The sequence below is a fragment of the Podarcis raffonei genome, chromosome 2 (assembly GCF_027172205.1).
Source record: "Podarcis raffonei isolate rPodRaf1 chromosome 2, rPodRaf1.pri, whole genome shotgun sequence".
In the NCBI taxonomy this organism is placed as follows: Eukaryota; Metazoa; Chordata; class Lepidosauria; order Squamata; family Lacertidae; genus Podarcis; species Podarcis raffonei.
Genome location: NC_070603.1, coordinates 32,143,558 through 32,157,586, shown reverse-complemented (window position 1 = coordinate 32,157,586; position 14,029 = coordinate 32,143,558). Strand labels below are relative to the sequence as shown.

General features: G+C 44.3%; 1 protein-coding gene across 5 annotated transcripts; it reads left to right on the top strand.

Annotated features, from left to right (window-relative positions):
- The first annotated feature begins 2,004 nt into the window (after window positions 1-2,004).
- On the top strand, window positions 2,005-6,403 carry MCRIP1 (MAPK regulated corepressor interacting protein 1). 5 transcript variants are annotated; one of them, XM_053375635.1, is made up of 5 exons: window positions 2,005-2,164; window positions 2,784-2,844; window positions 3,804-3,922; window positions 4,406-4,507; window positions 5,350-6,403. In XM_053375635.1, exons 1-5 carry the CDS (start codon window positions 2,020-2,022, stop codon window positions 5,412-5,414), a joined length of 492 nt encoding a protein of 163 aa, XP_053231610.1. In that variant the 5' UTR covers window positions 2,005-2,019; the 3' UTR covers window positions 5,415-6,403. The 5 variants fall into 5 exon arrangements, with proteins under 5 accessions (XP_053231610.1, XP_053231608.1, XP_053231611.1 ...); XM_053375633.1 differs by having other exon boundaries at window positions 3,756-3,922; XM_053375637.1 differs by lacking the exon at window positions 2,005-2,164 and adding an exon at window positions 2,221-2,403 and having other exon boundaries at window positions 3,756-3,922.
- The last annotated feature ends 7,626 nt before the right edge of the window (window positions 6,404-14,029 follow it).

Genomic DNA, 14,029 nt, shown 5'->3' with positions numbered 1-14,029 from the left:
TTGAGATTCCTGCACTGCAGGGAGTTGGACTTGATGACCCTTGGGGTCCCTTCCAATTCTACAGTTCTGTATTATTAAATTAAGCAACTAGAGGTTGTTGTTTTTTTTTGCAGCACTTATAATATGTGCAACATACTATAGCTCAGTTGGCAGAGCACAAGACTCTTAATCTCATGGTCATGGGTTCAAGCCCTATGTTGGTGAAATATTCCTGCACTGCAGGTGATTGGACTAGATGACCCTCGTGGTTCCTTCCAACCCTACAATTCTATGAATCTTTGCATGCTCTTTTCTCTGGAAGACAGAAGAATGAAATGGCAATGCAATAATTAAATGGTGAGTATTAGCCCTCAGCTGTGGTGATTCAGAGTGCAAAATTTCTGATAATTGCATGGTCTATGGTACACCATACAGTTTGAATAAATTAAATAATTGGGCTTCTTTTGTTTGTGGCTGCTTCTTTCTGATAGGTTTCAGGTACAGAGGTGTTGTTCCTGCAACCTATCACTTGGAAGGGGAATAAGAGGCCTGTAATAAAGTTCTTACTATTTTTGTCCCAAATGACTTGAGTTGGCTCTAGTAATGACTTGGCAAATGCATGAACAAGACGGGAAGAAAATTAGATGTGGCATTTCTTGGAGAAGAGTCAATGCTTGGAGGTTTGTCCACTCAGAGACACCTGATAAGTGCTAAATACTACTTCCCAGTCGGATAGTTTGTCTCTTGGTGAAAATCAGTAGTGAATCACTTGCACCATCTGGGTCAGCATGCTTTGACAGAAGTAGGGCAGCTCTGCACAACTCACAGTTGCTTCAGGCTTCCTACATATTTGGTTAGGTGTCACTGTGGTTGCCATCTAAGCATACATCACCATGCAGAGCTATTGTCAGGGCTCACTCTATAATACACTGCACATGCATTAAGTTTGGGGACACTGCTCAACCTCCTGAGATCCTCAGCTTTACTTTTAAATAACCTTTAGCCCTGGCAATAGATGATAGGCACAGACAATGCCCAATAAGATGATAAGCAAGGTGATGTACAAGATTGGTCAGAAGTCAGGGCTTCAGTGTCCAGCAAGGATATTTGATCTGCCCTTGTCTAGTAAGCAAAAACAAGTGGTTTTCTCTTATTTTTACCTACATTTGTTTGGTTACATTTAGGAGACTTTTGTTGAAACCTTAGTTCCTAATGTGTTGGAGTTGTACTAAACCAGGAAGTCTCCACTCCCATGATTCCCCTTACGAATGCAGCACTTTAAAATGCTTCTACAGAACACTGTGTAATGGCAAAAACCCATACAAATGGGCAAGTTAAAAATGAATTTTAAAAGATACTACAAGTGTGTGAGAGAGAAAGGGATTGCTTTTGTATTGCTATTTGAAAGTGTCAATGTATATATAGTGTGCCCTATCTTGAAGGCTTGGGCAAGGTCTAAAATTAATCCTACACAAGAAAAACAATAACATTTCCTAATTAATGGGAAATTTCGCCATCTTTTCTGTCAACCATGCATCCTAAATGCCATCCCAAACAGAGCTAGATCTTGGAAAACTGGAGAAGGCTCTTTTCAGATTGCAATTCGAATACAAACACGGAAAATGTTAATGTAAACGTGTGAAATCATGTCAATGATTTCCCCCCGTGATCACAGAATTGTCCACACTTAGTTGGCGTAGGCTTAGAGAGTAATGATTATGAAAACAGGATGTGGAGAGAAGCCTCAAACGTCTACAAAACGGGGCACACGGTAAACTGGGGGGCGGGTAGCGCTCAGTTGGATCCTGACCCAAGCCTGGGAAGTGGCGACTCTGCTTTGGGCAATGCCGACTTCCCGAAGCTCACAAAGGAGGGAAACGCGATCTCTTTTAAGAAGCCTCCGTCCCGCTCCGGCTCCTGCCCCATTTCCCCGTTTCTGGAGATCCTCCCCGCCCTCTCCCGCGTCTCCCAGAGCTTCTCTTCCCCACCCCTCACTCCCGTTTCCATGGATACCCCTCCCTGCCCAGCCGCTCCGTTTCCATGGAAACCTCCTCCCTCGGGTACTCGGTGCAGGGGCTACCCGGGCCCATTCGCCCGCAGTGCGCACGCGCAGCCCGGCCTAGGCGCTCTCTTCCGCCCCGGGCCTGGCAGCAGCGAGAGAAGCCGGGACTTAACCCGGGCCCAGGTGAAGAGGGTTGCGGGGTGGGGAATTGAGGGTGGGGCCGCGGCGAGTGGGGCGCCCTTTCTTCCCCGGCCCCCCGTGGAAGTGCTCCCTTTCTGTTCCTCTGGGCCTAGTAGCGCAGTCCCCAAACTCCACGCCTGCCTTGTTGTCGTTCGGGGCCGGGAGAAGAAGTTCGGCTGCTTGGGCCTCCCTCTCCCCGCACCTCCCTCACGAAGCTTGACATCCCATCTCCGTGCCTGAGGGTAGCGTGGGGTTGCGGATTGGAGGGGGGGTTGTTGAGGGAAGTATTGGGGTTCCCCAAGGCGCAGGTGCCTCTAGGAACTGGACTCGGAGCAGGGAGGAGGGCGGTGGGGTCCCGAAGTGGTGGTCGGGGGGGCTCCAGGGCTTTTTGACACATTCGGGGATTTTTAGCGATGGGATGGGACTTATCGGTAGTGTGGTAGGAGGGTGGTTGGGATCCTGCTTTCTATGCCTGTAAGATGCTGCAATCTCCTTAAATGTAATAGCAGAGGTGGGCATAGATGCTTCCACCCAAAGTCAGTTACCGGAGCAATTTGTCCCCACCCGTGGGATTTATTGAGGGTCCGTCCCCATTGAGCTCAGTGTCTTGTCTTTGTTTTAGCACCGCCAAGCCACACATCCAGGACTTGGGCCAGGGCTGGGAAAGAGGCAGCCATGACGAGGTGAGAAAAGTTATGGGGCTGTGAGAATTGAACTTGTGTTAATACTGAGCGGGCTGTCAGAATGTATTGACTCCTCGATGATTGGAGACTTTCAACCCACAGTGCTGATTTTGCTGTCTTTGGTGGTTGTGTATACCATGGTTATGTACCAAAAATCGTTCTGTGTTGCTACCTGCTGACAGTGGTTCAGGAATGGTGTGGGCAATAAAAGTAAATGGATATAATTGATTGAACCTTTAACTGGTCATTAGCATGGGTCTTTGTGTTCACCTCCCCACCCAGCTTCACTAGGTAATGTTTGGATGTCAGTTCCTCCAAGCTTCTATTCTTTATTTATATAACTTTAGTTTTGAGTCTGAAACAATAACTGCTTAACACTTTGTACATAAGAAGGTGTCATGCTAATCAGGGGTCGGCCATAGGGATATCAGAATAGATCTCTGGGTGATTTGATGTAGAGCGGTAAGGATTTTTGATTCCCAGTTGCTTGGCACTGACAATAACAAAATGACCATCCCTCTGAAGTAATGTGGCTCAAGTGATGAAAAGGGTGGGGTAACCCAAGGTAGATTTTTATATAGAAGGACTGTGAGCTCAGTTTAGTTCAGTGCTCATATTCAAAACAAATTACTGAGCTCAGTATTCTTCAATTCTAAGTGTGCAACTCTTGTGAGTTGGCTGTGATTGTTGGATCATTGAGCTCTAGTTTAAAAAAAAGAGTAGATTTTGCATGCCTGAAGTCTGCCTACTCCTGATGTAAATGACAACTAAGCACAACCGCAATCTGTATCGGTCACACTCTCTGAGAAGTGTAATAGCAGCCACATTGAATGGTCTGTAGAGCTAAAGGATCCTTTTGCCAGGATAGCTAGCATAAATCTTCCTTTTTTGCTTCTTTATTTGTGGCAAAGATCAGTGTCTTGTTTCCTCTCTCACTGGGGTCTCCACTGCACTTTCAGTTCTCCTGTCTCCCGAGTTGTATACAATGGCAAGAGAAACAGCAGCCCTCGCTCCCCAAGCAACAGCAGTGAGATCTTCACTCCTGCACATGAGGAGAATGTGCGTTTCATCTCTGAAGGTGCAGTATTTACATTTGAGAAGGCTGATCTCTTCAGTTGCTGCATCTCCACTGAGTCAGTAGCACATTTCCTTATCTCTTACCCTGTATGTAACATATGTTTCTCATGCGGTTGCCAGTTCTGGTGTTATTTTTTCCTTACTCGTGTATTTAAGATGGGTGCGGGAAAGTGAAGAAAATGAAGATGAGACTCATTGGAATGTTTAGATATGAATCCAACTCTTGGAACTGACGGATAGTTCTGAGGGTATGTGAGACTTGTCTTCTGATTCTGCATCCAGCATAACAACAGCTGTCATTGCCTCCCTGCTTCTTTATTTGCATTTAAAGACTTCTACCGTAGTAACGGTGGGACCACTGCTTGGTGTCTAGGCTGTCTTAGGGTGCCAAAAGCTGGCGGTACTCTTGGGCTAAAGGAAAGAGCTCTTCCGTATTCTCCATGTGAAGTTTTATCCCCACTTTAACTGTTCCCCTTCTCTGCAGCATGGCAGTGTGTGGAGCGGGATCTCCGCAATCAGATGGCAAGTGGTGAACGGGGACTTGTGGAGGAGTATGTGGAGAAGATGCCAAACCCCAGTCTGAAAAGTGAGTTTTCTTTTGCTAGCTTTCCCCTTTCAAAGAGAGGTCTAATTTAGTCATGGTTACAAGCAGTTTAGATTACTCTGATGTAGGACTGGCTTTGCAGAGCATTTGAAAACATAGAGTCCAAGATGCAGCTGAAAGAATCCTAACTGAAACCCATCACTAGAAGCATTGTTGTCATTGGTTTCCAGATAGTTTCAGGGCTCAGTTCAAAGTGCTGGTGTTGACTTTTAAAGTTTTATATGGCCTGGACTGACTGCTCCAATACAGATCTGTCTATTGACTCAATTCAAGCCCTGTTCCGGTTCTCTCTGGGGTTGAGCTAGATGGCTATGCATGAAAGGGGCTTTTCAGCAGTTGGCCTCAGGCTCTGACATTTGTTTCCGTGGGAAGCCCATTTGTCCTCATCTTTCTTGCTCTTCCGACATACGGTGAAAACTCACTTGTATAGGAGGATAGTTGGAAACATATAGTGGTAGTGTTATAGTCCATGAATTTGATTAGGTACATGAATATAGATGTACCTACTTTCTTGCATATTAGAGATTTTCTGGTTGCAGAATTTAGGTTATCATTCTAGGTAGAACTGGAGACCCCTTTGGTTTGGGTTGTAGTAATGGCCTGCTGTGTTGAATAGGCTTGGGGTACCAACTCAAACCATTTAATTAGGTGTGTAGGTTACCTGTGATCTGAATTCCAATTTAGGGTACTAACTGTTAGGTGATGGTGGGGAGGCTAGCATCTTTGTTCTTATCCAGGCAGGCTGGAGGGAGTATTGATGGAAAGCAATGTTAGTAGTCAGGAATCTTACCCTAAATTGTGTCTCCTTTCTTCTTTTTTGACAGCTTTCAGACCTGTTGACTTGAGTGACCTAAAGCGGCGGAACACACAGGATGCTAAGAAATCCTAAAATGGCTCGGCCTGCCTCAGCCCCAAGTGCTGGCGTGTGGCCACTGGTACATGAATTTGATGACTTTGTGTTGGTTTCCTCCTTTGGTCTGGCTTGTGCCTGGGGCTGGCTCCGAATTCCCTAAGGAAGGATAGGCTTCTTGCCTTTTCTTCACAGCTTCCCTTGGCCTGGCCTGGCCTGCCTGCCTTCATTCTACAATTGGCCCTAGAAATTACCTTTCCCCCTTAGTAAATGACATTTTACTCTGATGGTGGCCAAGAGGTTGGTGTGTACCCTGTCTGTTTTAGGAGTGTGGAATAAGGCAGAAGAATCAGGAACAATATCTAATCTCTCCCTATACCCGTCTCAAAGCCCAGCCCTTCTTAGGGCAAGGCTAAGAGAGAATGATGGGACAGAAGCAATATGGGTTTTCGTTGTCCACCCTATCAATACATTGTGAGAATTCAGACTGACTCCTCATACAGTACCTGAGCTTTTAGACTGGAGGATGAAAGAGTGTTGTGCTACGATCTCCATATGCTATCTGCTCAGCTCTGTGGCACAACAATGGAGAAACTCTGAAGATAGAGGCTGAGGGACCCAGGTACAAAGTCTCCCAAGGGAAAACTCTTTTGGGATTCTGTTGTATAGGATAAAACTGAGTCGACTCCCTTATTCTGAGCTGAGCAGGTACTCCAGGTTCTGCTGTCTTTACACTCGGCTGACTTGCAGCCCCAGCCAGGGGGGGCAGGTAGCATTTCTGAGCTAGCCCCAGAGCCCAGCCCCTGTGCCCCAGCAGGGCTGGGGACAGCCTTGGTGTGTGCTGGGCACTGGCAAGTGGCAGTAGTGCCCAAGTTTGTGTCCAGCTCAGGCAGTGATGTTGGGGACCCTGCTCAGAGTTGGGTAGGCAAGGGGCATGGTGGCTGTTCTTTTCCCTTTGTAATGTCCCCTCTTGGTCTGTGTCTGTCTTTTAAGGAGTGTTGTAAATAAAAACTGGTTAGTCATTTTGACATTCTGCTCTGAGAATTTATCCTGCATCTCTAGCTGGGTTCCCATGAACGGGGCTTGCTTACCAATCTTTCTTTGGGTTCCATGTTCTCATTGCTCTGAACTGCTTGACCTGAGCCAGAGTGAATTTTCTCAAAAGGAAGGGGATTTGTTTTGTTCCTTTTGTTGCCCTAACGGCAGTGCTTGGCAGCTTCCTGTGTTTTTACTTGACTATTACTCTCCATTGGTGCTGGGCTAGTTGCAACTTAGTCTGTCTGGAGTAATTTACAGTTCAACCTAACCTGATGCTGTTGTGATGGTTAAGCCTCCAGAAGGGCATTCAAGTCCCTTTTGCAATCCTGTAGGGGAGAAGGAACTATGAAATATCTAGTCCCTTAGGTGTGATGTATTTAGCTATCAGTATTCAGAAAGATACCCTAGTCCTTGGTAAACAGTTGCCATTTGGATACACATTATTTTGTGCACCTTAGAAGGGTGTTCACATCGTGCTGTGAAGGAGGTGGAGTTGCGGGCTGGTTGGGGAAAGTGCTTCATGTTAGCTATGAGGTGACACCTACTGTGAAGCAAGGCCTCTCTCACAACTTGCTATTTCCTTGGCTAATGACATGATCATTTTCTGTGTGATTGGCAGCAGGCACCTACAGTGTTTCCTATCCTTGGAATACTGGTGCTTAATAGGGTTAGCACGGGGTTTATCTGGTGTTGGGTTATGTTGAGTAGTCTTAGCTGACACCTTAAGAAGTTTTTGTGTGCACAGAACACATATGTGCCTCTGCAGCAGAATGGTGGAGACTTTCAGACATCCATTTCCCCTAAAGCAACAGGATAGGGAGTGTTGCTTAGTAAGGTATTTTTCCTCCTTGAAGTCTGGGAACTGGAGCAGTAATGCCTGTAGGGTCAACAGGAAGCTAACATTATTTTCACACTGTAATCTGGCTGCAGGTGATATTATTACCTTTAGTTGGATTAGCAGGATTTTCCTACCGCAGCAAACTGAATCAGCACCCCCAAATTCAGTAACGCTTGAATCCTCAGTAGTTTGCTGTGCTGTGGATATTTTATCTCAGTCTACTTTCCCAAATATATCTCTATGCTAGCTTTGAAATCATACCCAACTTGCTGAGCGCTTTTGCCAGTCTTGATTGAAGTGGGCAATATTTGCACCCAGCCTGACCAATTTGTTTACTTTGACCAAATGTCATGTCATGAATTGGATTAGAACAGAGTGTGTTTCTCTGCCAACAGGCAGCACAAAAACGTAGCTATGAAAGCAACATGGAGCATAGTGCCAAGGAGACGTCAAGGAAGATATAGAAGATCAAATGAAGAAAATAAAGGTTGCCAGTGGTGTGATAATGATAAACGGGATGGTTTCAGTAAATCCTTCAGCACCTTTAACCACGCACTTCCCTCCATGCAGTATTGCAGGGTTTCTTTTTCTGGCTGAAATATGAAGCCAACATGGGAATTAACCCAATTAAGTGAGATCTTATTTGTTGATCCAAGCTAAACAAAGAGGGCAGTTTTCCAAGACACTCTGAAAGTGTGAATCTTTACTTGGGATAGGTTTACATTCTATTTGTGGGGTTAGTCCATAGAGGTTACTTCTTTCCATTAATCATTATTGCTCTTTCTTGTGTTTAATAGGTTATGCTTTAGTGCAATGCTGCCTCAGGGAAAATGTGGTTGCAGCCCAAAACAGCCCTGTGTCTAGCCCCCCCCCCCCATTTTTGAGGAAAACAAGGAGAACCAGACATGTTGTTTTTGGTAATATGTAGTTATATCCCTTGTTCTTCACCAGATATTTTGGGATGTGTACAGGCTTTATAGATTTCAGAAAATATTATCAGCCTCAGAATTACTCCTCCTGCTCCAGCTTTTTGATGATACAGGTATCGATACAGGAATATGCAGTGCATTGTGAATCTTTGAGGCTAGATGTCAGCCCTCAACCCATTGTGTTGGGATGCCAAAGACTGTAAATGTGCTGATCACATCTGTCCCTTCTGTTGAAAAGGCTACAGAATGGTCGTTCATTAGTGCTAACCCATGTGACTGTTTGTGTTACACCTACATAATTTGAGTCTTTCCTTTGATTTGACTGGGCAGTGTCCCCTGCAACCTCTCACCTGAGTGGCTGCATCGTTAGACGAGACACCTTTGCCAGACACTCACCCACCCCCAAAAATATTCCAAATGTGGGCACAACTGTAATGTGATAAGATTATATGGAACAAAGCAGCTCATGTTGATTTCTCAACATAAACATTTTATCATGTAAATTGACCCTTAATCACTCAAGAGTGATGGGCTTGGTATAGACTTTGACCACAGAGTTTATAATGCTATGTTTTAAAAATGCAAAATTAACATGGTGGGCGAAACTTTTATATGTGTATATCCTGCTACGTACCATCCACATTACTGTGCGTCACACAACTATATGGGTAAAGGAGGACGACATTTGGGCAGCCATTTCCTATAGTCAGTTTTTTTAGTTTGTTTATTTAAGTGCAATAATGAGATTACCTTTAGGTCTTTGAAAGTGATAGGGAAAATCTGCAGTGCTGAAACGATGGCAATGAAGAGAAAGAGGGGTGAGTCTTAAATCTTAAAAGTTAGCACCATGGCACTTTTCATTTTGACATTATTGTGTGAAGAACTTAACTTTTTAAATAAGTATCGCCAAAAAAGTGTCTTGATGCTAACAATCGGAACTAAGGGAATAATAAAGAATTCTTGATAAAATGATGCCCCTTATAGAGGTGATAGTGGAGGTGTGATACTGCTGATATGTTCACCTGCCCGACAAGACACCACACACATTGGAATTGGAAAAGCCTAGCTATGGCTATCTGCGTGTGCAGAAAAACTGGAACCAGTTCTAGTAAAAAATTAAAAGCAGATATTCTGAGCTCCGAGAAAAGGCAGAAGAACCATAGAAGAAACACGGGGGGGGGGGGGGGACAACAATTGGATGCTGACATCATGTGGGTGCCTTGTGGAAAGTGAGTGAATGAAGCAATAATAATAAAAATAATGATATAATTTATTATTTATACCCCGTCCATATGGCTGGGTTTCACAAGGCAGTTTAACACTAACCGAGTACAGAAACTAACCCCAGTGTGGGTGCTTGGGAATAAAGTGTCCTAGGTACATGTGTGTGTGTGTGTGTGTGTGTGTTCTTGGTCTCCAGCTAAATGACTATTCATTTGCCAGCTTGGATTTTGTCCCTGGGCCTCCAGCTGCCAATCCCTACGTTCTGCCTTCTACTTAACGTGGCAGCTGTATTTGTAGATGGATCACACGTCACCTTGTTTTTGCATGATTCACATTGTTGCGGAACTTCAGGGCACATGCTCATGGTCTCTTGAGATGAGCTTGTCACCTCTTACCCAGCCAGCCATACTCAAATGATCAAAAGTTGTGAAATAGTGTGCTTTCCCCATCCTTTTAGCATACACTTACATGAACAGTGGGGGATTCTATTCAGCTTAAGTGATTGTGAATGTGGAACCGGAAGAGTACGTGAATTAACAACATGGAACACTGTCTTTTTACAGCCGCACACCTTATACATAGGAGTGTGGAAGCCAACTTAATGGCTTTGGAAACCTGCATTGTTTTCCACACTCATAAGGTACCACAGTCCTGCAAGAAAGCATGAGACATCCCTGTTGCTGTCTGAGGGGACTGGGATTTAAATGCTGCATCTATTAATATACACAGATCTGTTTTCGTCCTTTGGTCCAGAGGATTTATTGCCATCTAAATTACACTTACTAGATGCAAGATTTCCCCCATCACTTCACCAAGGCTGAACCCTGTCACCTCTGGCCACTGTGAATCTCTTGAAACACAGTCCTATTTAGGTCTGACCTGTGAGGTTTATGAGCTATTCCCCCCCCCCCGCCCCTTGCATTTTGTGGCCTAGAATTCTTTTTGGGGTTATGAGGTCAAATTTTGGCATAGTGGGTCTAATTACATTAAATAAAAAAATGTTTTCACCGCTGAAAAAGTGAGGACTTTTACCAAATCACAAAAGTAATTGGATTTAATAGTCCTTGCTGTTAATGCTGGCTCTGATCCTGCACAAGTTGACATGATACCCTTCACACATGAAACACTAGAGGAACAGGAATATTGTTGCAGGGAATAGCCTTTCCACCACCACTCCATTTCAGAGGGGTGGGGGGCTCAAAACCTTCACTCAAAACCATAATTAAATTCTAAGGAAAATAAAATGAATTATTCTAGAAAGGTATTGCATTGCAAAAAGAAGGGGGCAGCCATGCTGCTCTACAAATCTCTCTCTCTGTGTGTGTAACAGGTTTTTGTGTGAATATGCTTGTTCCTGAAAGATACAGCAGATTCAGAAAAGATACAGAAATATCCAGCTTTTAGAGAACCTTTTAAAAAAGTGGCAAAATGATGGGGTCAGGGAAGCTTATCACTTTTAGGTATGTACAGTGTTCACTCCTGCAACAGTTGTGGCAAATAAAAGGAAATAGCAAATTCCCAGTTGCAAAATACCGTAGCTTGAGTATTTTTTTAAATTAAAAAGTGCAGCGAGTTTGCAAATGGCTTGGAGGCAAGGGCACATGTAGCTTTCTCACAACAACAAAAATACCGTGCATTTGTTTTGCATTGAAATTGTCCTAAAATACCTTGCACGTTGAAGAGAAACCCATTTAATGAAAGAAAGAAAAAGGGTGTTGCTCATACTATAGATTTAAACCTGTGGAGAGTTCAGAGTAAAAACAAATATCTGATGTTGATGTGGGTGGAACAGTTTCCCTAGTTGATGTGTCAGCAAGCACTCATTAACACAAAGGGTGGGGTTTTTGTGTTGCATTAACTAGGAAGAAGGGACGCGGGTGGCGCTGTGGGTAAAAGCCTCAGCGCCTAGGGCTTGCCGATCGAAAGGTCGGAGGTTCGAATCCCCGCGGCGGGGTGCGCTCCCGTTGCTCGGTCCCAGCGCCTGCCAACCTAGCAGTTTGAAAGCACCCCCAGGTGCAAGTAGATAAATAGGGACCGCTTACTAGCGGGAAGGTAAACAGTGTTTCCGTGTGTGGCTCTGGCTCGCCAGAGCAGCGATGTCACGCTGGCCACGTGACCCGGAAGTGTCTCCGAACAGCGCTGGCCCCCGGCCTCTTGAGTGAGATGGGCGCACAACCCCAGAGTCTGTCAAGACTGGCCTGTACGGGCAGGGGTACCTTTACCTTTAACTAGGAAGAGTTGGGAGTGGCTTGATCTTGTTATATCCATCCAAATACACAAGGACAGGGGACGGGACATTGAGACATCCCCATGCTAGTTGTTCTTTATCTATCTATACAGATCAATGTCGCTTGGTTGATCGCAGAAAATAAGGAATATTCTTCTGTCCAACAGACAGGGCCACATTTCCTATTCTGTGTTTTTAATCCTCTTCCTGCTTTCTCACTAAATCCCTTTCAGTGAATTCACCCATCCATGTAGACCCTTAGATATGAGGATAGTAAAGCCGTTGCATCTATTCCATGCTCATCCCTGATGACACAGATATGCCTATCTGCATATTGAGTCTGTCCCCACTTCCCATACACTAACAGAAAGCTTTTTTAAAAAATTGCCTTATTCTGCCTATTTGCTTGTCTGCTTTGGACACCTTTCCTATTGTTAATTAGCTGCTTGGTAGCTAATTAACTAATATTCTCATGATTCTGCTGCAGGACTTGTATTAATCTGTGATATCCCTGAAATCACAGTGATTCATGATTTCACTAGATTTGTATAACGTGTATAGAAGGGGATGGTGTGTTGCCAAACATAGGTAAAACAGTGTTAAAAGTTATAGGAGAATGAAGAGCAGGTATTATCTTGTGGCTGTACAGCAGCGCAGGTGTGTATAAGGTGAGATCTGCTCAGCGGGCGACAGGGGGCCTGAAGTGGTGTGTCAATCCGTGTGAGGCCTTCTTTGTTCCACTTTCATTTCTACTTGGAAGTCAGCAACTTGTGTGATAACAGTATGGCACAAGAGAGAGAATTTGGAGTACCCAAGCTCTAGCTGGATGGACTGAAACTTGTTTAATTGATTGCATCCATAAATGTAAGGAGGCTGCAATCCTTTCTGCCCATAAACAAAACGGAAGTGGCTTGGCTGGCTGAAAATACAAATATAAAACTGAGTCCAACAAAGAGCACCCTCTCCTCTCATTCCTGTTTTCTCTCTCATGTCAAGTGAAAGGAGCCAAAGTGTGAAGCAATGCCCTTGAGCTCCCATGTTTTCTCTGTCCTGATGGGGAAATAAGTTTGGATAAAATTTTGTGGGACGTTCCCTGTTTTTGTCTGAAGATGGCAGTGCTGATACAAATGAAACATGCCTTGTTGGCGAAGTCTTGGCTCTCATTAGGGAGTGAATAGACAAGAAAAAGAAACCAGTCACAAGAACATCAACTGTACCAGACTAGATTGAGTTGACGGCCTGACCTGCTCAGTATGCTGTCCCAGTTGCACAACAGAAAAATGTACAACCAAGGTTAATATAGGTAGATGTATGCCTTGTGATCTATTCCCAGCTTATAAAAAAACTAGAAATAATTTGAGTCTAAACTTGCTGTGTCCCAGAGGTAGAGTGAAGAACTCCTGGAAAGGAAGAACTGGCACCTGCAAAGCCTAATATCCAAAGAATACGTGGTTTATTCTGAGGCAGGATACTGATCATTAATCTACAGTAATCGGAGCAAAGTTTTAAAATGTACAGTGGTACCTCGGGTTAAGTACTTAATTTGTTCCGGAGGTCCGTACTTAACCTGAAACTGTACTTAACCTGAAGCACCACTTTAGTTAATGGGGCCTCCTGCTGCTGCCGCGCAGCCGGAGCATGATTTCTGTTCTCATCCTGAAGCAAAGTTTTTAACCTGAAGCACTATTTCTTGGTTAGCGGAGTCTGTAACCTGAAGCATATGTAACCTGAAGCGTATGTAACCCGAGGTACCACTGTACAATAGTTCAGCTACATCAGCATATTCCACCATATTCCGAACCAAACATGTATAGTCTTCTATCATCATAGAGTTAAAACGTTCTTCCTAAAGCCAAGCATCAACCTTTTGGGTGGTTGGTAGAGCTCTTCTATTTGTTTCCTGCTGTTGATAGGCTTCAAGTAGTTGAATACTAGATTATGTCACCTCTTAGTATTTTCTGTGCTAAGCAAAATCAACTTCTGCAATCTGTTTTTATCATGGCACCACTTGTTCTCCAGTTATCCAGCATACTTGGGGCGGGGAGTTAAGTTCTAGAAATCATGAAGTGTTTTTGACCTTTCCTGTGTGAGGAAGAGCAAAGTGGTCTTAATAAGCTAACTCACCAACAAGGGCTATCTTCAAAATATGAAGATTTCCCTAAATACTTACTGACATAGAAAGTGTGAATTTTTCAAGCCTAGTCTTCCTTATGCCCAAGTTAGCCCAGGTGCTGAGGGTTGATTCCTCCAAATGCATCTTCAGCTCTTTTCATTCAGATGAGAATACACAGCATCACCCAACCATCCATCTAGTTATGTGTGAGAAGTTTTAAAGCGATAATTTATCTGCCGCACATGTATGCTGCCCTTCCAAGGTGCTCCATATGGGATGCTAATC